General features: G+C 48.2%; 1 protein-coding gene across 1 annotated transcript in view; it reads left to right on the top strand.

Annotated features, from left to right (window-relative positions):
* LOC120050345 (adhesion G-protein coupled receptor V1-like) overlaps window positions 1-23,125 on the top strand; it is a 211,817-nt gene that overhangs the window by 105,449 nt on the left and 83,243 nt on the right. The window contains exons 78-82 of the mRNA XM_038996933.1: window positions 864-1,048; window positions 1,243-1,492; window positions 1,988-2,127; window positions 3,115-3,275; window positions 3,961-4,061. Of these exons, the coding sequence (XP_038852861.1) occupies window positions 864-1,048; window positions 1,243-1,492; window positions 1,988-2,127; window positions 3,115-3,275; window positions 3,961-4,061 (837 nt within the window). The remainder of the gene's footprint in view (window positions 1-863; window positions 1,049-1,242; window positions 1,493-1,987; window positions 2,128-3,114; window positions 3,276-3,960; window positions 4,062-23,125) is intronic.

Genomic DNA, 23,125 nt, shown 5'->3' with positions numbered 1-23,125 from the left:
AGGGTACTGTGTGTGTGCTACATAACCCACAGGGTACTGTGTGTGTGCTACATAACCCACAGGGTACTGTGTGTGTGTTACATAACCCACAGGGTACTGTGTGTGTGTTACATAACCCACAGGGTACTGTGTGTGTGCTACATAACCCACAGGGTACTGTGTGTGTGTTACATAACCCACAGGGTACTGTGTGTGTGTTACATAACCCACAGGGTACTGTGTGTGTGTTACATAACCCACAGGGTACTGTGTGTGTGTGTGTGTTACATAACCCACAGGGTACTGTGTGTGTGTGTTACATACCCCACAGGGTACTGTGCGTGTGTTACATAACCCACAGGGTACTGTGTGTGTGTTACATAACCCACAGGGTACTGTGCGTGTGTTACATAACCCACAGGGTACTGTGTGTGTGTTACATAACCCACAGGGTACTGTGTGTGTGTTACATAACCCACAGGGTACTGTGCGTGTGTGTTACATAACCCACAGGGTACTGTGTGTGTGTTACATAACCCACAGGGTACTGTGCGTGTGTTACATAACCCACAGGGTACTGTGCATTGTGTTACATAACCCACAGCGTACTGTGTGTGTGTTACATAACCCACAGGGTACTGTGTGCGTGTGTTACATAACCCACAGGGTACTGTGTGTGTGTGTTACATCACCCACAGGGTACTGTGTGCGTGTGTTACATAACCCACAGGGTACTGTGCGTGTGTTACATAACCCACAGGGTACTGTGTGCGTGTGTGTGTGAATTTGATAGGTGGCTCTCAGATTATTGGATATATGTGTCTTAGTCATAATTACCTCCAATTCTGCACAAACACAAACCGAGATTCTCTCTGCTTGGCCAGGTGCTTACGGAGGCAGAGCGCACCCCTATTGCGGACAGCAGCCGTGGCTTGACCTATGACCTACTGTGTGCCATGGCCAACCCCAGCCGAGTTGACACAGGGGGCCTGAGCCAACTGGCAGAGGTGGCCGAGCGCTTCGCCTTCTCCCTGCTCACACACAGCCAGTGTGGAGCACAGGCTCAAAGGTGAGTCCTGCCCCATGAGGGATTGTTGGTAAAAAACTCAAGAGTATTGCTGTCTATTATTTCTGCCGCTGACTATGTTATTATAGTAGATGTCTTATTTGAGGGGCAAAATATAGAATGGATCACCCTTTCCCACTGTTAAAAAGAAGACTATATGAGTAACATACGAGTGTGATTTGTTGGTATTTTTAAAGGGGGAGGACCATTCTGGACACTTGTGCCTACATTTCCATCTCTTCCTACCACTGGTACCCTACCCAGATCAACGGGCACACGTTCACAGGCAAGAACTCAGACACCTTTCAGTTGCCAGAGAACCTCCTGGAGGTGCCAGCCTTGCCCACTGGCACCATCTCCCCCTCAGCCTGCGGCCGGGTGCAGCTCACAGAGTACAGCACCGAACACTGGTTCCTCACCGACAAAACCACCGCGCTCAACGGCAAGGCAAGCAGACCCACATACACTCAAAGCTACACCATGACAGCTATTATCACTTACAGACTGATGGGTAACTATACTGGAAATGGGTGCCCTCTGCAATTCTTCCCGAAATCATTATTGTAAAAAGTATTTTTTTTCTCTCATTCAGTCCATTTATCTGGTAAAATAAAGGTAAATAAATATCAAGTTACAGGAGAATACGTGGTATTACAGTTGAAAATGTATTCCTGAATAGAACCTTAGTGCTTGGTGTAAACAGCAGGGGGCAGTGTTGTTCCACCGAAGCTCTGTGCCAGGTCTCTGCCACTAAGTCTTTACAGCTATAAAGACCTATAGTGTTTGTCCATAGCAACCGTAGACACAGATCTAGGATCAGTTTACCCCTCCCCAATCCTTAGTTGAACAATAATAGGAAAAGCACAAAGTTGACCTCAGATCCGTGTTTCGGGCCAGCTCCATCCCACTCTGTACTGTAATGGTATTTCTCTGGTTGTGTAGGTGTTCTCTGCCAGCCTGCAGGGCCGAGGGTCACGACCCCTGACTGAGGGTAACGAGGTGGTCTACCGTATCCACACCCCCGGGTTGAGGGTCAAACCTGGTCAGTCTCTGTGCCTTCTGTGGAGCCAGGCTGTTGAGAGGTACGACCCCCCACTCCTATACCCAGTTACTTTACTTCACATAGTACTATGTAGCTCTAGCACAACAAACAGAGCATTCTTAATCACACATTCTATGTTTTTTATTAATTCCCCAAAATGTACATTTTTCTTAATTTCTGTTGCTATCCTGAACTTGAACCCATGTAATAATGTGGTGTGTGAGTGAAATGACTGTAGGACACAATCACTTAGGTGAGTTAAAGGGTCCTCCCCCTTCTTCTCAAGTCTGCTCTGTAGGTGTGAACCTCACACTTCAGGTCAGCCTCTAGCAGAGAGGTCAGAGTTCAGGGATCAGGTTCTGTCCAGCCATGACCTCTTTCTTTGGATATAGATGAATTGGCCTCCCTCAATCCCTCTCTGCGCTGGCCTAGACTGCTCTGTGATGTCTGTGAGGGTTCAGTTTGTTCTGCTCCAAGTTCCCAAACATTCCCGCCCCTCAGAAGTGTGTTAGAAAGAACATTACGGAGGAGGACCGGAGTGGGACTCTTGGCTGAACAGCCTGTAATAGGAAGCAGATTTCTCCGGTTTGGTTTGGCCCGTGGAGCAGCGGTCTCAACAATCCATCTCCCAGATAACCAAGCAGACGACAGCGTTGATAACGTCATCCTGAGGGGGAAAAGAGAGGCCTGTTCAACTTTCTCCTTGTCTCACTGCACTGATAGCAGGTCTATTAAAGTTTGTCATGGACTTTGCAGTCATGACTAGGACAATCAGTCTTGTCTGTCAGGCACAAAGTAAATGAACTTCATTTTCATAAGGAAAAAATATGAGTTCTATGCTCTTATCTTGTCATACATGTCACCCTTTGAAATGATCTGAGTTCCCTAACGTATCTGAGAGTGGACACATTGGAGCAACCAATCAAGCAGAGACACTACACAGCTGGATGTTCCAATCAGAACATATGAACTTCCTGCCTAAGGCTGACTACTTCCTGTATTATCTCTCTCTCTCCCTCTCCTCTAGCTGGCTGTCAGACGGGCAGTTCTGCAGGGTAGTGGATGACAGTGGGAACTATGTGGAGTGTGCATGCTCCCACCTGTCTGTGTACACGGCCCACGCCCAGATGGCTTCCCTGGCCTCCTACAACGAGGCCTTCTACGCCTCAGGCTTCATCTGCATCTCAGGTACAGTATGGATGAAGAGTCTCTTTAGGTATTCAGTTCACCTAGTTTAGCCTCCAGTCCTCGTTTCTACTACATCCATCTTTCTTTGTTTCTCGCTCTCTTTTTATCTATCTCTCTCTTCTGTATATGTGTATCTCCCTCTGTCTTTTTATCTCTCTCTCTCTTCTGTATATGTGTATCTCCCTCTGTCTTTATATCTCTCTCTCTTCTATATATGTGTATCTCCCTCTGTCTTTTTATCTCTCTCTCTCTTCTGTATATGTGTATCTCCCTCTGTCTTTTTATCTCTCTCTCTCTTCTGTATATGTGTATCTCCCTCTGTCTTTTTATCTCTCTCTCTCTTCTGTATATGTGTATCTCCCTCTGTCTTTATATCTCTCTCTCTCTTCTGTATATGTGTATCTCCCTCTGTCTTTATATCTCTCTCTCTCTTCTGTATATGTGTATCTCCCTCCGTTTCCTCTGTCTTTTTCCTTCCATTCTCTCTCGCTCTCCATGTCTCCATTCTGTCTGCCTCATCACTGTTGTTCCTTTTGGATGTCGCTCGGGCCTCTTCCCGTCCTACAATCCCCTCCCACTCGGTTTTAGATGGTCTTACTACAAGCATTTTTGATCCAAGTATAAAACATGGGTTTTTATGGTTGACATGGAATGACAAAGCATTTCTTTTTGGTCTGATCCTCAGCTTTCGTCTTGGCCATCATATCCCACCTGCTGTGTTCTCGCTTCCCCATGTTTGCTGCCAAATTGCTCACCCACATGATGGTAGGCTGCCTTGGGACACAGGTATGAAGACCCCCAGTATTGTCCCATCTCTGAATCTCCACACAACACCGACATGTCTTCCCCGGTCCAGATCGATGTTCTCATGCAAGCATACTAGCCATTTGGCTTTTGAGTGGTACAAACATCACTAGTTTCCCTGGCCTTTTTATTGACTCTGTCAGGGTCTTAGTGAGCTGATTAGCACATTCTGACCGTGTGGGAAGATTTAGACTGCTGAGAAACTTTTGAAACCAGTGATAGAAGCATCCATCTCTATTCAGATCAATTTGCCTTGCCATGTAGGTCAGCAGCCACTCTACTCAAACATACACACACAGACACACACACAGACACACACACAGACACACACACACACGTACCACACACACGTACCACACACACACACACACACACACACGTACCCCCCACACACGCACATGTACCCCCCCCCCCAACAGGTGCTACAGATGCATTGTGTTACATAACCCACAGGGTACTGTGTGTGTGTTACATAACCCACAGGGTACTGTGTGTGTGTTACATAACCCACAGGGTATGGGAAGATTTAGACTGCTGAGAAACTTTTGAAACCAGTGATAGAAGCATCCATCTCTATTCAGATCAATTTGCCTTGCCATGTAGGTCAGCAGCCACTCTACTCAAACTTACACACACAGACACACACACAGACACACACACAGACACACACACACACACACACACACACACACACACACACACACACACACACACACACACACACACATAACACACACACATAACACACACACATAACACACACACACACACACACACACACACACACACACACACACGTACCCCCCACACACGCACATGTACCCCCCCCCCCCCAACAGGTGCTACAGATGTCACCAGATGTTTTCTAAGAATTGTGCATAGGGCTGGACAGACACCAACAAATGTAGCCGTCACAACCTTACGGACGAGGCTGTTAGCCCTGACAACAAAACAATCCCCCTGGGCCCTTTCCCATAAAAACCACGGCTGCCGTTAACCGTTAGGGCGGTGAAAGAGAAATGTGGCCGGTGGGGGGCTACCGTGGAGGAGTGTCTCAGATCCTTCAGACCTGTGAGTGGGAGTGGGAATTTTCCGCTGGTCCCCAGTGCCTGATAGACAAACACAGACCTCTACTAAACCTGGTTCTTCATGGGGCCAAACACCCTGGTCACGCCACTTTTATTGCCAAGTGGAGCCCCTGAACCTAAAAGGTTTTGTATGGAAAATTCCGTCCTGTCCTTGTCACATACTGTATTGTACGTTAAGACCCGGGTAGGCCCCGGTAAAACCGGGTAGACCTACGTAGACCCTGGTAAAACCGGGTAGAACCTGGTGGACCAGTGTGGACCCGTGTAGACCCTGGTGGACCCGGGTAGACCCTGGTAGGTAGGTATGTGTAGGGGAGTGTTTGGCCTTCCGGTCAAGGCCTGGGTGAAGTATCAACCCCACATCTTCCTATAACTAGCAGTGTAGAGTTTGACCTAGAGTTCTATGACACTGTGTGTTTGAACTTTGACACAGTCGAAGGGTTAAATTAGGTTGAATCTCTTGGAATAGAACACCACCACAGCACTTCTGTTCATCCAACTTCATGCACCAATAGGATGGAAACCCCAAAATCAGCAGTTGCTCCACTGTACAATCCCATCACCTATACACATATACATACTTGTCCTATGCTGCTGGCAGATGGCCAGGGGTTAGGGGTCAGGGTTGAGGGCTCATCCTCTTTAGAGGGTCTCTAAGGTACCAGCAGTTGATCCAGACTCTGTGGTATCAGGCCGACCAGAGGAGCATCTCCCTCTGTGTAATGACTCATTGACTCAACCCTCTGGGCCTGGGAAATTGATTGGAACATTTATTTTCCCTCCTCCAGCAGCAGTAAGCACCTTCCTCCACCTTTTTATTATCCCTCTCACCCCCCTCGCTCATTCTCACCCCCCTGCTCATTCTCACCCCTCGCTCATTCTCACCCCCCTCGCTCATTCTCACCCCCCTCGCTCATTCTCACCCCCCTCGCTCATTCTCACCCCCCTCGCTCATTCTCACCCCCCTCTCTCATTCTCATCCCCTCTCTCATTCTCACCCCCTCTCTCATTCTCACCCCCTCCTCACCCCCCTCTCTCATTCTCCCCCCTCTCTCATTCTCCCCCCTCTCTCATTCTCCCCCCTCTCTCATTCTCATCCCCTCTCTCATTCTCACCCCCTCTCTCATTCTCACCCCCTCCTCACCCCCCTCTCTCATTCTCCCCCCTCTCTCATTCTCAGCTCCTCTCTCATTCTCAGCCCCCTCTCTCATTCTCAGCCCCCTCTCTCATTCTCAGCTCCTCTCTCATTCTCAGCTCCTCTCTCATTCTCAGCTCCTCTCTCATTCTCAGTTTATCTCTCATTCTCAGTTTATCTCTCATTCTCAGTTTATCTCTCATTCTCAGATTATCTCTGTCATTCTCAGATTATCTCTGTCATTCTCAGCCCCCCTCTCTTTCTCAGCCCCCTCTCTCATTCTCAGCCCCCTCTCTCATTCTCAGCTCTTCTCTCATTCTCACCCCCTCTCTCATTTTCAGCCCCCTCTCTCATTCTCACCCCCCTTTCTCATTTTCAGCCCTCTCTCTCATTCTCAGCCCCCTCTCTCATTCTCAGCCCCCTCTCTCATTCTCACCCCCTCTCTCATTCTTAGCCCCCTCTCTCTCAGCCCCTTTCTCATTCTCAGTTTATCTCTCATTCTCAGATTATCTCTGTCATTCTCAGATTATCTCTGTCATTCTGAGCCCCTCTCTCTTTCTCAGCCCCTCTCTCATTCTCAGCCCCCTCTCTCATTCTCCGCTCCTCTCTCACTCTCAGCTCTTCTCTCATTCTCAGCTCTTCTCTCATTCTCAGCCCCCTCTCTCATTCTCACCCCCCTCTCTCATTCTCACCCTCTCTCATTCTCACCCCCTCTCATTCTCACCCCCTCTCATTCTTAGTCCCCTCTCTTTCAGCCCCTCTCTCATTCTCACCCCCCTCTCTCATTCTCAGCTCCTCTCTCATTCTCAGCTCCCCTCTCATTCTCACCCCCCTCTCTCATTCTCACCCCCCTCTCTTATTCTCAGCTCCTCTCTCATTCTCAGCTCCTCTCTCATTCTCAGCTCTTCTCTCATTCTCACCCCCTCTTTCTTTCTCAGCCCCTCTCTCATTCTCAGCCCCCTCTCTCATTCTCAGCTCTTCTCTCATTCTCACCCCCCTCTCTAATTCTCAGCTCCTCTCTCATTCTCACCCCCCTCTCTCATTCTCACCCCCCTCTCTCATTCTCACCCCCCTCTCTCATTCTCAGCTCCTCTCTCATTCTCAGCTCTTCTCTCATTCTCACCCCCTCTTTCTTTCTCAGCCCCTCTCTCATTCTCAGCCCCCTCTCTCATTCTCAGCTCTTCTCTCATTCTCACCCCCCTCTCTCATTCTCAGCTCCTCTCTCATTCTCACCCCCCTCTCTCATTCTCAGCTCCTCTCTCATTCTCACCCCCCTCTCTCATTCTCACCCCCCTCTCTCATTCTCAGCTCCTCTCTCATTATCAGCTCCCCTCTCATTCTCACCCCCCTCTCTCATTCTCACCCCCCTCTCTCATTCTCAGCTCCTCTCTCATTCTCAGCTCCTCTCTCATTCTCAGCTCTTCTCTCATTCTCACCCCCCTCTCTCATTCTCAGCTCCTCTCTCATTCTCACCCCCCCTCTCTCATTCTCACCCCCTTCTCTCATTCTCAGCTCCTCTCTCATTATCAGCTCCCCTCTCATTATCAGCTCCCCTCTCATTCTCACCCCCCTCTCTCATTCTCACCCCCCTCTCTCATTCTCAGCTCCTCTCTCATTCTCAGCTCCTCTCTCATTCTCAGCCCCCTCTCTCATTCTCAGCTCCTCTCTCATTCTCATCATTTGAAGATGTGTGCAGTCCTCTGGGCACTGATTCGCCTGACTTTGATTTGGAGGTGTGAGGAGGTCTACACGAAGCCTCTGGCTGAGACACGAGTACCTTAACATTTGACTAGAGACTCTCCAGTGAAAAACTCACCAGAAGCGGGCGTGTGGAGCAATCAGAGCACGGCGGGTGGAAAGGAAGGGACAGGCAGAGCAGTGCTTGTATGCTAGCAGGATAGTCCATATCTCTAATCGCCTTTGCTGATCGCAATGTTGTTTCCATAAGTGGATGAATTGGTCTAATGTAGCATGTATGGTAAAGCCTCAACCCTTAGCTACCTCTTCCAGTTGAAATGAGCTCCAAAAAAAGTTAATAATGACAATATTTGTTTTGTTTTGTGTGACAACAGCGCCAGCGATAATTGAGCGAGGCGTCAAAGCGGACAACCCGCCCACCCGGCTTCAGTTGGGTCATTATAATTAAAAACAATGCATTCTAAAATAAATCACACACACGCATGCCTTTGGTGAGTTTAGGCCATCTCTCTCTCTCCCTCACTCTTTCTCTCTCTAGCTCTCTCTCTCTCTGTCTGTCTGCTTTGTGGCCATTATTTGGGGTGTTTAATATTTGGGTCATGATATCCGGTTGACCAGGGGGGTGACAGACACCCGATGCTACACACTGACAAGCCCTCCCCTCAGCAAGACAACTGAAGATTGTGCAGAGTGGAAATTTACCCGGCGCTGCATGTGTGTCAACCATGTTAGGGCTCTTCATACGAGCGGCAATAACGCACATTTACCCAGGGTAATCAGAGAGGGGCTGCCATAAAGGACAGTGCTGTAGCTTACAGTGTGTGTGTGTGTGTGTGTCATCCTGTCTCTATGTGAGTTACGTGCATGCAAGCACGCTTGCACACACACACACACACACACACACACACACACACACACACACACACACACACACACACACACACACTGATGCACATGCAGACTTGTTTTTCCCAACAAAACATACTTCATGAGCTTACGTTCAAATGTGCAGGTTAGCAATCTTGTACTGGAGGCAGCTCTGCAGAGTGGTCACTAGCTGGCACAGCCACAAAGTCATAACATCGGATTTTAAACCTAACCCTAAGCTTAAGCATACTGCTAATTATAAAGCCTAACCTTAAATTAAGACCAAAGAAGCACATTTTTGGTTTCATAGATTTTTACAATTTTGACCTGAAATAGCTCAGTTCTGCCTCCTGGACAAGACAAATTGTATTTTTTTTATTTTAATATAACCTTTATTTAATTAGGCAAGTCAGTTATTAAGAACAAATTCTTATTTACAATGACGGCCTACCCTGGCCAACGCTGGGCCAATTGTGCGCCACCCTGTGGGACTCCCAATCACGGTCGGGTGTCATCAAATTCATATTCATATGTTTCTCTTGTGTCTACTCAGTGTTTAGGGCACCTAGGTATTTGTATTTATTTTGGATCCCCATTAGCTGCTGTCTCTTCCTGTGGTCCAGCAAAATTAAGGAATTGTATACAATTTTATAAACATTACAATACATTCAGAGATTTCACAACACACTGTGTGCCCTCAGGCCCGTACTCCACTACTACCACATATCTACAGTACTAAATCCATGTGTGTGTATAGTGTGCATGTTATCGTGTGTGTGTGTATGCATGTGTCTGTGTTGCTTTACGGTCCCCGCTGTTCCATAAGATGTTTTTTTATCTGTTTTTAAAAATCTAATTTTACTGCTTGCATCAGTTACTTGATGTGGAATAGAGCTCCATGTTGTCATGGCTCTATGTAGTACTGTGCGCCTCCCATAGTCTGTTCTGGACTTGGGGACTGTGAAGAGAACTTTTGTGGCATGTCTTGTGGGGTATGCATGGGTGTCCGCGCTGTGTGACAGTAGTTTAGACAGACAGCTCAGTGCATTCAACATGTCAATACCTCTCATAAATGCAAGTGGTGATGAAGTCAATCTCTCCTCCACTTTGAGCCAGTAGAGATTGACATGCATATTATTAATAAACTCAGCAAAAAAAGAAACAACCCTTTTTCAGGACCCTGTCTTTCAAAGAAAATTCATGAAAATTATCTTCACAGATCTTCATTGTAAAGGGTTTAAACACTGTTACCCATGCTTGTTCAATTAAACAATTAATGAACATGCACCTGTGGAACGGTCGTTAAGACACTAACAACATACAGACAGTATGCAATTAAGGTCACAGTTATGAAAACTTAGGACACTAAAGAGGCCTTTCTACTGACTGAAAAACACCAAAAGAAAGATGCTTAGGGTCCCTGCTCATCTGTGTGAACGTGCCTTAGGCATGCTGCAAGGAGGCATGAGGACTGCAGATGTGGCCAGGCAATAAATTGCAATGTCCGTATTGTGAGACGCCTAAGACAGCGCTACAGGGAGGCAGGACGGACAGCAGATCGTCTTCGGACTGGAAAAAAGTGCTCTTTACTGACGAGTCGCGGTTTTGTCTCACCAGGGGTGATGGTCGGATTCGCGTTTATTGTCGAAGGAATGAGCGTTACACCGAGGCCTGTACTCTGGAGCGGGATCGATTTGGAGGTGGAGGGTCCGTCAGGGTCTGGGGCGTTGTGTCACAGCATCATCGGACTGGGCTTGTTGTCATTGCAGGCAATCTCAATGCTGTGCTTTACAGGGAAGACATCCTCCTCCCTCATGTGGTTCCCTTCCTGCAGGCTCATCCTGACATGACCCCCAGCATGACAATGCCACCAGCCATACTGCTCGTTCTGTGCGTGATTTCCTGCAAGACAGGAATGTCAGTGTTCTGCCATGGCCAGTGAAGAGCCAATCCCATTGAGCATGTCTGGGACCTGTTGAATCGGAGGGTGAGGGCTAGGGCCATTCCCCCCAGAAATGTCTGGGAACTTGCAGGTGCCTGGTGGAAGAGTGGGGTAACATCTCATAGCAAGAACTGGCAAATCTGGTGCAGTCCAGGAGATGCACTGCAGTACTTAATGCAGCTGATTTTGACCCCCCCCCCCCCCCCCCCCCCCCCCCCTTTGTTCAGGGACACATTATTCAATTTCTGTTAGTCACATGTCTGTGGAACTTGTTCAGTTTATGTCTCAGTTGTTGAATCTTATGATCATACAAGTATTTACACATGTTAAGTTTGCTGAAAATAAACGCAGTTGACAGTGAGAGGACGTTTTTTTTTGCTGAGTTTATTAGTTCTCTGTGTACATCCAAGGGCCAGCCATGCTGCCCTGTTCTGAGCCAATTGCAATTTTTTGTGGCACCTGACCACACGACTGAACAGAGGTCAAGGTGTGACAAAACGAGGGCCTGTAGTTCCTGCCTTGTTGATAGTGTTGTTAAGAAGGCAGAGCATTGCTTTATTATGGACAGACTACTGTATCAGTATGTTTTTACCATGACAGTTTACAGTCTAGGGTTACTCCAAGCAGTTTAGTCATCTCAACTTGCTCAATTTCCACATTATTTATTACAAGATTTAGTTGAGGTTTAGGGTTTAGTAAATGTTTTGTCCTAAATACAATGCTTTTAGATTTAGAAATATTTAGGGCTAAATTATTCCTTGCCACCCACTCTGAAACTAACTGCAGCTCTTCGTTAAGTATTTCAGTCGCTGTAGTAGCTGACGTGTTGAGTCATCTGCATGCATAGAGACTCTGGCTTTACTCAAAGTCAGTGGCATGTCATTAGTAAAAAAAAAAAAAAAGCAAGGGGCCTAAACAGCTACCCTGGGGAATTCCTGATTCTACCTGGATTGTGTTTGAGAGGCTTCCATTAAAGAACACCCTCTGTGTTCTATTAGACAAGTAACTCTTTATCCACATTATAGCAGGGGGTGTAAAGCCATAATACACGTTTTTCCAGCAGCAGACTATGATCGATAATCGTCTAAAGTCTAAAGTAGTCTAAAGCTGCACTGAAGTCTAACAAGACAGCCCCCACAATCTTTTTATCATCAATTTCTCTCAGCCAATCATCAGTCATTTGTGTAAGTGCTGTGCTTGTTGAGTGTCCTTCAATTTTTTCTTTATTTAACCTTTATTTAACTAGGCAAGTCAGTTAATAACAAATTCTTATTTTACAATGTCGGCCAAACCCGCCCCTAACCCGGACCACACTGGGCCAATTCTGCGCCGCCTATGGGGCTCCTGATCACGGCCATTTGTGATACAGCCCGGGATCAAACCAGGGTCTGTAGTGACGCCTCTAGCACTGAGATGCAGTGCCTTAGACCGCTGCACCACTCAGGACTACTTAAGGCCACTGATTTTAAGTTTTGTCTTCCTATGTGACATTTTTGGTGGTATTCTGCTTTCTGTTGACACACACTGATGTTTATCCTTACGGTCAGGAGGTGTTTAGGTAATCATAGATGTGAGTAATACAGGATATCCTGTCCAGCAATGTGTACTTCCACAGCAACTCTGCTTTAAGAATTTCCATCTGTAGCGATCCAACAGACCGTTGTATCTATTCTGGAGGGAGAGAGAGAGGGGGGGGGGGGGGGGGGCAAGGTAGTTGCTTAACAGCGGGTTCATGACTCTTTACTTTGTTAACTTAAGGAGAACATTGTGCTCATAGCAGTGACACATAGGGTCTGCTTCTCATTACGCTGGCCACAGTAAATCAATAAGCAGGCTTGTGACATCAGAGCCTCCTCACAAGGCCTGTGTTATTGTCAGAGGCCAGTCCGGAGGGTGTAAGAAAGTCAGGGGAGAGGAAGAGATGCTGGCACTCACTCCTCTATTCCCATAACCCCACCCCCCTCCCCAGAGAATAATTGAGTCACCCTGTTCTATGCAACCTGGTGGGTTAATGCTGGAATCTCCCGCTACTGCAGACAGTTTCTTTTTGGGGGGGGGTGGGTTCTCTTTATATTCATTCAGTTTCATGTGTTAAATGATTCAACTTCAGCTTGTGTTTGACCTGTGTGTCAGTGCTGGAATCTCCAACTATACTTTAGCCATTGTTCTATTTCCCCTTAATTTCTCAGCATGAAAAAGTCCCCATCTGATCTGGGTGTGTGCCATGAGTTTAACTAGATCCTTGGCTGATTTGCTCCTTGAAACCTATTTTTATTTATTTTTTATTTAACTAGGCAAGTCAGTTAAGAACAAATTCTAATTTACAATGACGGCCTACACCGGCCAAACCCAGACGACGCTGGGCAAATTGTGCGCCGCCCTATGGGACTCCCAATCTGTAGTGACTCCTCAAGCACTGAGATGCAGTGCCTTAGACCGCTGCGCCACTCGGGAGCTGTAGAAAAGGCTGTATTTTATTTGGAGTTGGTCCCACTTGATAGTAGACATGAACTGATGATGATGGGTGCTCAGTGCTACTCCACACTACAGTTTGTAGTGGAGGGATGCTCTTCACCTCTCTGCTAATCCCTACCTAATGACACCATGCCAGGAAAGGGGAGGGTGGAGGAGAGGACAGGATGGAGGTGAAGACAGGATGGAGGTGAGGAGAGGGTGGAGGAGAGGAGAGGAAGGAGGAGAGGAAGGAGGAGAGGACAGAGTGGAGGTGAGGACAGGTTGGAGGTGAGGACAGGGTGGAGGTGAGGACAGGGTGGAGGTGAGGACAGGGTGGAGGTGAGGACAGGGTGGAGGAGAGGACAGGGTGGAGGAGAGGACAGGGTGGAGGTGAGGACAGGGTGGAGGTGAGGAGAGGAAGGAGGTGAGGACAGGGTGGAGGTGAGGAGAGGAAGGATGAGAGGACAGGGTGGAGGTGAGGACAGGGTGGAGGTGAGGAGAGGACAGAGTGGAGGAGAGGACAAAGTGGAGGAGAGGACAAAGTGGAGGAGAGGACAGGGTGGAGGTGAGGACAGGGTGGAGGTGAGGAGAGGAGAGGAAGGAGGAGAGGACAGGGTGGAGGTGAGGACAGAGTGGAGGAGAGGACAGGTTGGAGGTGAGGACAGGGTGGAGGTGAGGACAGGGTGGAGGTGAGGAGAGGACAGGGCGGAGTTGAGGAGAGGACAGGGCGGAGTTGAGGAGAGGACAGGGCGGAGTTGAGGAGAGGACAGGGCGGAGTTGAGGAGAGGACAGGGCGGAGTTGAGGAGAGGACAGGGCGGAGTTGAGGAGAGGACAGGGCGGAGGTGAGGAGAGGACAGGGCGGAGGTGAGGAGAGGACAGGGTGGAGGTGAGGTGAGGAGAGGGCGGAGTTGAGGTGAGGAGAGGGCGGAGTTGAGGAGAGGACAGAGCGGAGTTGAGGAGAGGACAGGGCGGAGGTGAGGAGAGGACAGGGTGGAGGTGAGGAGAGGACTGAGGTGAGGAGAGGGTGAAGGTGAGGAGAGGACAGGGTGGAGGTGAGGAAAGGACAGGGTTTAGGTGAGGTGAGGAGAGGACAGGGTTTAGGTGAGGTGAGGAGAGGACAGGGTGGAGGTGAGGAGAGGAGAGGACAGGGTGGAGGTGAGGACAGGGTGGAGGTGAGGAAAGGAGAGGACAGGGTTTAGGAGAGGAGAGGACAGGGTGGAGGTGAGGAGAGGACAGGGTGGAGGTGAGGAAAGGAGAGGACAGGGTTTAGGTGAGAGGACAGGGTGGAGGTGCGGAGAGGACTGAGGTGAGGAGAGGGTGAAGGTGAGGAGAGGACAGGGTGGAGGTGAGGAAAGGACAGGGTTTAGGTGAGGAGAGGAGAGGACAGGGTTTAGGTGAGAGGACAGGGTGGAGGTGCGGAGAGGAGAGGGTGGAGGTGAGGAGAGGAGAGGGTGGAGGTGAGGAGAGGAGAGGGTGGAGGTGAGGAGAGGACAGGGTGGAGGTGAGGAGAGGACAGGGTGGAGGTGAGGAGAGGACAGGGTGGAGGTGAGGAGAGGACAGGGTGGAGGTGAGGAGAGGACAGGGTGGAGGTGAGGAAAGGACAGGGTTTAGGTGAGGAGAGGAGAGGACAGGGTTTAGGTGAGAGGACAGGGTGGAGGTGTGGAGAGGACAGGATGGAGGTGAGGAGAGGACAGGATGGAGGTGAGGAGAGGACAGGGTGGAGGTGAGGAAAGGACAGGGTTTAGGTGAGGAGAGGAGAGGACAGGGTTTAGGTGAGAGGACAGGGTAGAGGTGCGGAGAGGACTGAGGTGAGGAGAGGGTGAAGGTGAGGAGAGGACAGGGTGGAGGTGAGGAGAGGAGAGGGTGGAGGAGAGGACAGGGTGGAGGTGAGGAGAGGACAGGGTGGAGGTGAGGAGAGGAGAGGAGAGGACAGGGTGGAGGTGAGGAGAGGACAGGGTGGAGGTGAGGAGAGGAGAGGACAGGGTGGAGGAGAGGAGAGGAGAGGACAGGGTGGAGGTGAGGAGAGGACAGGGTGGAGGTGAGGAGAGGACAGGGTGGAGGTGAGGAGAGGAGAGGACAGGGTGGAGGTGAGGAAAGGACAGGGTTTAGGTGAGGAGAGGAGAGGACAGGGTTTAGGTGAGAGGACAGGGTGGAGGTGTGGAGAGGACAGGATGGAGGGTGGAGGATGTTTCCCAGTGTGTTTGCACCTTTCCTCGTGGGTTAGACTCTGCCCCCTCTGGCCCAGCAGACGAGGTCATTCTCATATTTCTTGTTTTACCGAAGAGGAGAGCTTGTTCAAAGATGGTGACCCCAAAAACAGAAGCAACAAGCGGCCTTGAACTTTCCCCCTTTTTCCAGACATTGCTCTGCAAACAGCGGCAGGAGGCTGGCTTTTCTCCCACATCTGACTAGTACAGACCTGCGACTACGTGGACTGACTCGTACCCATGGTGCCAGAAAAATATTAAAGCGTTCTAGCTCTCTCTCTTTTCTCTCTTCTCTCCCTCCCTCCCACCCTCCCCCTCTCTCTCTCTCTCTCTTTTCTCTCTCTCTTCTTTCCCCCCCTCCCTCCCCCCCTCCATCCCACCCTCCATCTCTCTCTCTCTCTCTCTCTCTCTCTTTTTCTCTCTCTTTTCTCTCTCGCTCTTTTCTCTCTCTCTCTTTCTCTCGCTCTCTCTCTCCGGTGTTGTCAGAGTGACTGGGAGGACTCTGGTTCTACTATGTTCTGTGATCTGTCCATCAGTCAGTCTGTGCTCTTTTTGCTGGGCTAAGCAGGACTGTCAGAGCCCCACAGGTATGGACCCACCCTGATAGTCTCCTTCAGCTCACAGCTACCCACAGCGCAGAGCACATTAGAAAGAGGAAGTGACACACTGTGACATCCTGTGAGTCATTAGTGTCTCCACTGCTGATGAACTCAGTTCCCTTCCTGAGCCGATTGCAGCAACCCTCCCTACCTCTATATTAACCAATTCTACCTTCCTACCCAAACCTGAAAACATTGAACCATACCTACCTTCCTACCTACCCAAACCTGATAACTTTGAACCACACCCTCCTACCTACCCAAACCTGATAACATTGAACCATACCCTCCTACCTACTCAAACCTGATAACATTGAACCATACCCTCCTACCTACCCAAACCTGATAACTTTGAACCACACCCTCCTACCTACCCAAACCTGATAACATTGAACCATACCCTCCTACCTACCCAAACCTGATAACATTGTACCATACCCTCCTACCTACCCAAACCTGATAACATTGAACCATACCCTCCTACCTACCCAAACCTGATAACATTGAACCATACCCTCCTACCTACCCAAACCTGATAACATTGTACCATACCCTCCTACCTACCCAAACCTGATAACATTGTACCACACCCTCCTACCTACTCAAACCTGATAACATTGAACCACACCCTCCTACCTACTCAAACCTGATAACTTTGAACCACACCTTCCCAAACCTGATAACATTGAACCATACCCTCCTACCTACCCAAACCTGATAACATTGAACCATACCCTCCTACCTACCCAAACCTGATAACATTGAACCATACCCTCCTACCTACCCAAACCTGATAACATTGAACCATACCCTCCTACCTACCCAAACCTGATAACATTGTACCATACCCTCCTACCTACCCAAACCTGATAACATTGAACCACACCCTCCTACCTACCCAAACCTGATAACATTGAACCATACCCTCCTACCTACTCAAACCTGATAACATTGTACCATACCCTCCTACCTACCCAAACCTGATAACATTGTACCATACCCTCCTACCTACCCAAACCTGATAACATTGAACCACACCCTCCTACCTACCTACCCAAACCTGATAACATTGAACCATACCCTCCTACCTACCCAAACCTGATAACATTGAACCATACCCTCCTACCTACCCAAACCTGATAACATTGAACCATACCCTCCTACCTACTCAAACCTGATAACATTGTACCATACCCTCCTACCTACCCAAACCTGATAACATTGAACCATACCCTCCTACCTACCCAAACCTGATAACATTGTACCATACCCTCCTACCTACCCAAACCTGATAACATTGAACCACACCCTCCTACCTACCCAAACCTGATAACATTGAACCATACCCTCCTACCTACCCAAACCTGATAACATTGTACCATACCCTCCTACCTACCCAAACCTGATAACATTGAACCACACCCTCCTACCTACCCAAACCTGATAACATTGAACCATACCCTCCTACCTACCCAAACCTGATAACTTTGTACCATACCCTCCTACCTACCCAAACCTGATAACATTGTACCATACCCTCCTACCTACTCAAACCTGATAACATTGAACCACACCCTCCTACCTACCCAAACCTGATAACATTGAACCATACCCTCCTACCTACCCAAACCTGATAACATTGTACCATACCCTCCTACCTACCCAAACCTGATAACATTGTACCATACCCTCCTACCTACCCAAACCTGATAACATTGAACCATACCCTCCTACCTACCCAAACCTGACAACATTGTACCATACCCTCCTACCTACCCAAACCTGATAACATTGAACCATACCCTCCTACCTACCCAAACCTGATAACATTGAACCATACCCTCCTACCTACCCAAACCTGATAACATTGAACCATACCCTCCTACCTACCCAAACCTGATAACATTGAACCATACCCTCCTACCTACCCAAACCTGATAACATTGTACCATACCCTCCTACCTACCCAAACCTGATAACATTGAACCATACCTACCTTCCTACCTACCCAAACCTGATAACATTGTACCATACCCTCCTACCTACCCAAACCTGATTACATTTTACCATACCCTCCTACCTACCCAAACCTGATAACATTGTACCATACCCTCCTACTTACCCAAACCTAATAACATTGTACACTTCTTATCACGGAGGGACCTACTACCATGTCTAATCACACTATTCTCCTTTACACAGAGGAACATCCCCAAAATGGTTCACACTTCATAACTGCCCTGACGAAGGCCTTGAGGTTGATACGTAAAGCTTATTAAAGAGCAGTGATACTATGCTGAAGGCCTTGAGGTCGATACGTAAAGCTTATTAAAGAGCAGTGATACTATGCTGAAGGCCTTGAGGTCGATACGTAAAGCTTATTAAAGAGCAGTGATACTATGCTGAAGGCCTTGAGGTTGATACGTAAAGCTTATTAAAGAGCAGTGATACTATGCTGAAGGCCTTGAGGTCGATACGTAAAGCTTATTAAAGAGCAGTGATACTATGCTGAAGGCCTTGAGGTCAATACGTAAAGCTTATTAAAGAGCAGTGATACTATGCTGAAGGCCTTGAGGTCGATACGTAAAGCTTATTAAAGAGCAGTGATACTATGCTGAAGGCCTTGAGGTCGATACGTAAAGCTTATTAAAGAGCAGTGATACTATGCTGAAGGCCTTGAGGTCGATACGTAAAGCTTATTAAAGAGCAGTGATACTATGCTGAAGGCCTTGAGGTCGATACGTAAAGCTTATTAAAGAGCAGTGATACTATGCTGAAGGCCTTGAGGTCGATACGTAAAGCTTATTAAAGAGCAGTGATACTATGCTGAAGGCCTTGAGGTCGATACGTAAAGCTTATTAAAGAGCAGTGATACTATGATGAAGGCCTTGAGGTCGATACGTAAAGCTTATTAAAGAGCAGTGATACTATGATGAAGGCCTTGAGGTCGATACGTAAAGCTTATTAAAGAGCAGTGATACTATGCTGAAGGCCTTGAGGTTGATACATAAAGCTTATTAAAGAGCAGTGTGCGGGTTTCTTATTTTTTCTCCAAATCTTGACAGATCATATGAAGTCTGAGTTAGATACCTGCAACCACCTCTTTCTATTGCAACACATTGCCAAACATAGCAAGCAAGAGTGGAGAGATGTGTTAAAAATAACTTAATTCTTTCAGACCATACACCATACATCATACACAATACAGCAGCTGGTGTAATTCTGCTTCCACCGGAGGTGCTAGACATGACTTCATGGTCTGGGGTCAGCCCGTGTCTGACAGGTTATATGTAGGCCTCTCCAGTCACCCAGGTGAGAGGTCAGAGTTCAGTGCACACTCGCCAGCCAGCCCCTCCTGTTTCAGTTACAAGGTCAACTGCTGTCAATGACTCATTGAGTTTTGATTTGAGCTGTTAGTTCAACTGTTTACTGTTCTTCCCACTGGCTGTCCTCATCTGCTGCCCTTATTTGCTGCCCTTATCTGCTGCCCTTATCTGCTGCCATTACAGTGCATTCAGAAAGTATTCAGACACCTTGACCTTTTTTACATTTAGTTACGCTACAGCCTTATTTTAAAATAGATTCCATTTTTCCCCTCATCAATCTACACATAATACCCCATAATGACAAAGCAAAAACAGGTTTTTAGAAATGTTTTCAAATGTGTATATATATAAAAAAGGAAATATCACATTTACATAAGTATTCAGACCATTTACTCAGTACTTTGTTGAAGCAACTATGGAAGCGATGACAGCCTTGAGTCTTCTTGGGTATGAAGCTACAAGCTTGGTACACCTGTATTTGGGTAGTTTCTCCCATTCTTCTCTGCAGATCCTCTCAAACTCCATCAGGTTGGAATGTGAACCTTCACCCCAGTCTGAGGTCCTGAGTGCCCTGGAGCAGGATTTCATCAAGGATCTCTCTGTACTTTGCTCTGTTCATCTTTCCCTTGATCCTGACTAGTCTCCCAGTCCCTGCCGCTGAAAAACATCCCCACAGCATGATGCTGCCACCACCATGCTTCACCGTAGGGATGGTGCCAGATTTCCTCCAGACATGACGCTTGGGATTCAGGCCAAAGAGTACAATCTTGGTTTCATCAGACCAGAGAATCTTGTTTCTCATGGTCTGAGTCCTTTAGGTGCCTTTTGGCAAACTCCAAGCAGGCTGTCGTGTGCCTTTTACTGAGGAGTGGCTTCCGTCTGGCCACTCTACCATAAAGGACTAATTGGTGGAGTGCTGCAGAGATGGTTGTCCTTCTGGAAGGTTCTCCCATCTCCACAGAGGAACCTTGGAGCTCTGTCAGGGTGACCATCAGGTTATTGGTCACCTCCCTGACCAAGGCGCTTCTTCCCCGATTGCTCAGTTTGGGTGGGCGGCCAACTCTAGGAAGAGTCTTGATGGTTCCAAACTTCTTTCATTTAAGAATGATGGAGGACTCTGTGTTCTTGGGGACCTTCAATGCTGCAGATATTTTTTGGTACCCTTCCCCAGATCTGTGCCTCGACACAATCCTGTCTTGGAGCTCTACGGAGAATTCCTTGGACCTCATGGCTTCGCTTTTTCTCTGACCTGCACTGCCAACTATAGACAGGTGTGTGCCTTTCCAAATCATGTCCAATCAATTGAATTTACCACAGGTGGATTCCAATCAAATTGTAGATACATCTCAAGGATGATCAATGGAAAAAGGATGCACCTGAGCTCAATTTCGAGTCTCATAGAAAATGTATGTTTTTATTTTTAATAAATTAGCAATATTTTTTTTTTTAACTGTTTTCGGTTTGTCATAATGGGGTACTTTGAGTAGATAGATTTTTTTTCAACTCCATTTTAGAATAGTCTGAGTACTTTCCCTAATGTCCTTTTAGATCATAATTAATAAGATTATATGGACAGATCCTAGATCAGCAGTCGTAGTCTGAGATGCTTTGTGGATACTGCTGTGTGTTATGTCTCTAAGCTGCGTGTGTTTGAGATGAACAAACAGGGCAGGGTATGTTTTGTTATTCGAGTGTGTTTCCACCTCTCCACGTGGGTTAGACTATGCCCCTGTGGTGCAGCAAACAAAGTCATTCTCTTGTTTTACCAATGAGGGGGGCTTGTTCAATGATGGTGACCCCAAAAATCAGAAGCTCCAGCAGCGTTGAACTTTGCCCCTCTTTCCAGACAAAGCTGGTGTGGCCTTTCTCCCACATCTGACTAGCACGGCCCTGCGGCCACGTGGACTGACCACCATGGGTCAGCAGTACTGACTGTGGCTGTCTTCACCACAGCACAAACCACGTTATAAATACATTATTACGGCGTTCGAAGTTTGAATCCCATTGTTCAATGTTTCCAAAGTGGAGAGACAGTTTGGAGGCCAAGAGTTCTGTATTACATCGGCCAGATTGCCATGACAGATGTGTATGTGTTGTGTTACAGTAATTGTTTTCAACCCTATTAAGCATTACTTTGATGTTTGAGCTGTATCAGTGACCTTGACAGCGTATGGCTTTGCTCAGCTTTTCCCAGAAGTCTTATCTGGCATCAGATTAATGGTAAAGAAAAGGAGAGCCGCCAAACACTCTAGTAGCTCAGATGCAGTAATTTAATAACCTAATAACCAATGTTTCCACAGACCAGCTGTCTTCATCGTTACACCCTGTGTGCAGCTCTCCTAAACAGGTGTTATACTCCGCTAGCCAGCACCTCGCCTAAACAGGTGTTCTACTCCGCTAGCCAGCACCTCTCCTAAACAGGTGTTCTACTCCGCTAGCCAGCACCTCGCCTAAACAGGTGTTCTAGTCCGCTAGCCAGCACCTCTCCTAAACAGGTGTTCTACTCCGCTAGCCAGCACATCTCCTAAACAGGTGTTCTACTCCGCTAGCCAGCACCTCTCCTAAACAGGTGTACTACTCCGCTAGCCAGCACCTCTCCTAAACAGGTGTACTACTCTGCTAGCCAGCACCTCGCCAAAACAGGTGTTCTACTCCGCTAGCCAGCACCTCGCCTAAACAGGAGTTCTACTCCGCTAGGCAGCACCTCTCCTAAACAGGTGTTCTACTCCGCTAGCCAGCACCTCTCCTAAACAGGTGTTCTACTCCGCTAGCCAGCACCTCGCCTAAACAGGTGTTCTACTCCGCTAGCCAGCACCTCTCCTAAACAGGAGTTCTACTCCGCTAGCCAGCACCTCTCCTAAACAGGTGTTCTACTCCGCTAGCCAGCACCTGGCCTAAACAGGAGTTCTACTCCGCTAGCCAGCACCTGGCCTAAACAGGTGTTCTACTCCACTAGCCAGCACCTCTCCTAAACAGGTGTTCTACTCCGCTAGCCAGCACCTCGCCTAAACAGGAGTTCTACTCCGCTAGCCAGCACCTCGCCTAAACAGGTGTTCTACTCCGCTAGCCAGCACCTCTCCTAAACAGGAGTTCTACTCCGCTAGCCAGCACCTCTCCTAAACAGGTGTTCTACTCCGCTAGCCAGCACCTCTCCTAAACAGGTGTTCTACTCCGCTAGCCAGCACCTGGCCTAAACAGGAGTTCTACTCCGCTAGCCAGCACCTGGCCTAAACAGGTGTTCTACTCCGCTAGCCAGCACCTCGCCTAAACAGGAGTTTTACTCCGCTAGCCAGCACCTCTCCTAAACAGGTGTTCTACTCCGCTAGCCAGCACCTCGCCTAAACAGGAGTTCTACTCCGCTAGCCAGCACCTCGCCTAAACAGGAGTTCTACTCCGCTAGCCAGGACCTGGCCTAAACAGGTGTTCTACTCCGCTAGCCAGCACCTCTCCTAAACAGGTGTTCTACTCCGCTAGCCAGCACCTCTCCTAAACAGGTGTTCTACTCCGCTAGCCAGTACCTCTCCTAAACAGGTGTTCTACTCCGCTAGCCAGCACCTGGCCTAAACAGGAGTTCTACTCCGCTAGCCAGCACCTGGCCGAAACAGGTGTTCTACTCCGCTAGCCAGCACCTCGCCTAAACAGGAGTTTTACTCCGCTAGCCAGCACCTCTCCTAAACAGGTGTTCTACTCCGCTAGCCAGCACCTCGCCTAAACAGGAGTTCTACTCCG

Source organism: Salvelinus namaycush, chromosome 1 (genome assembly GCF_016432855.1).
Source record: "Salvelinus namaycush isolate Seneca chromosome 1, SaNama_1.0, whole genome shotgun sequence".
NCBI lineage: Eukaryota > Metazoa > Chordata > Actinopteri > Salmoniformes > Salmonidae > Salvelinus > Salvelinus namaycush.
This window is presented reverse-complemented; position numbering and strand designations above follow the sequence as displayed.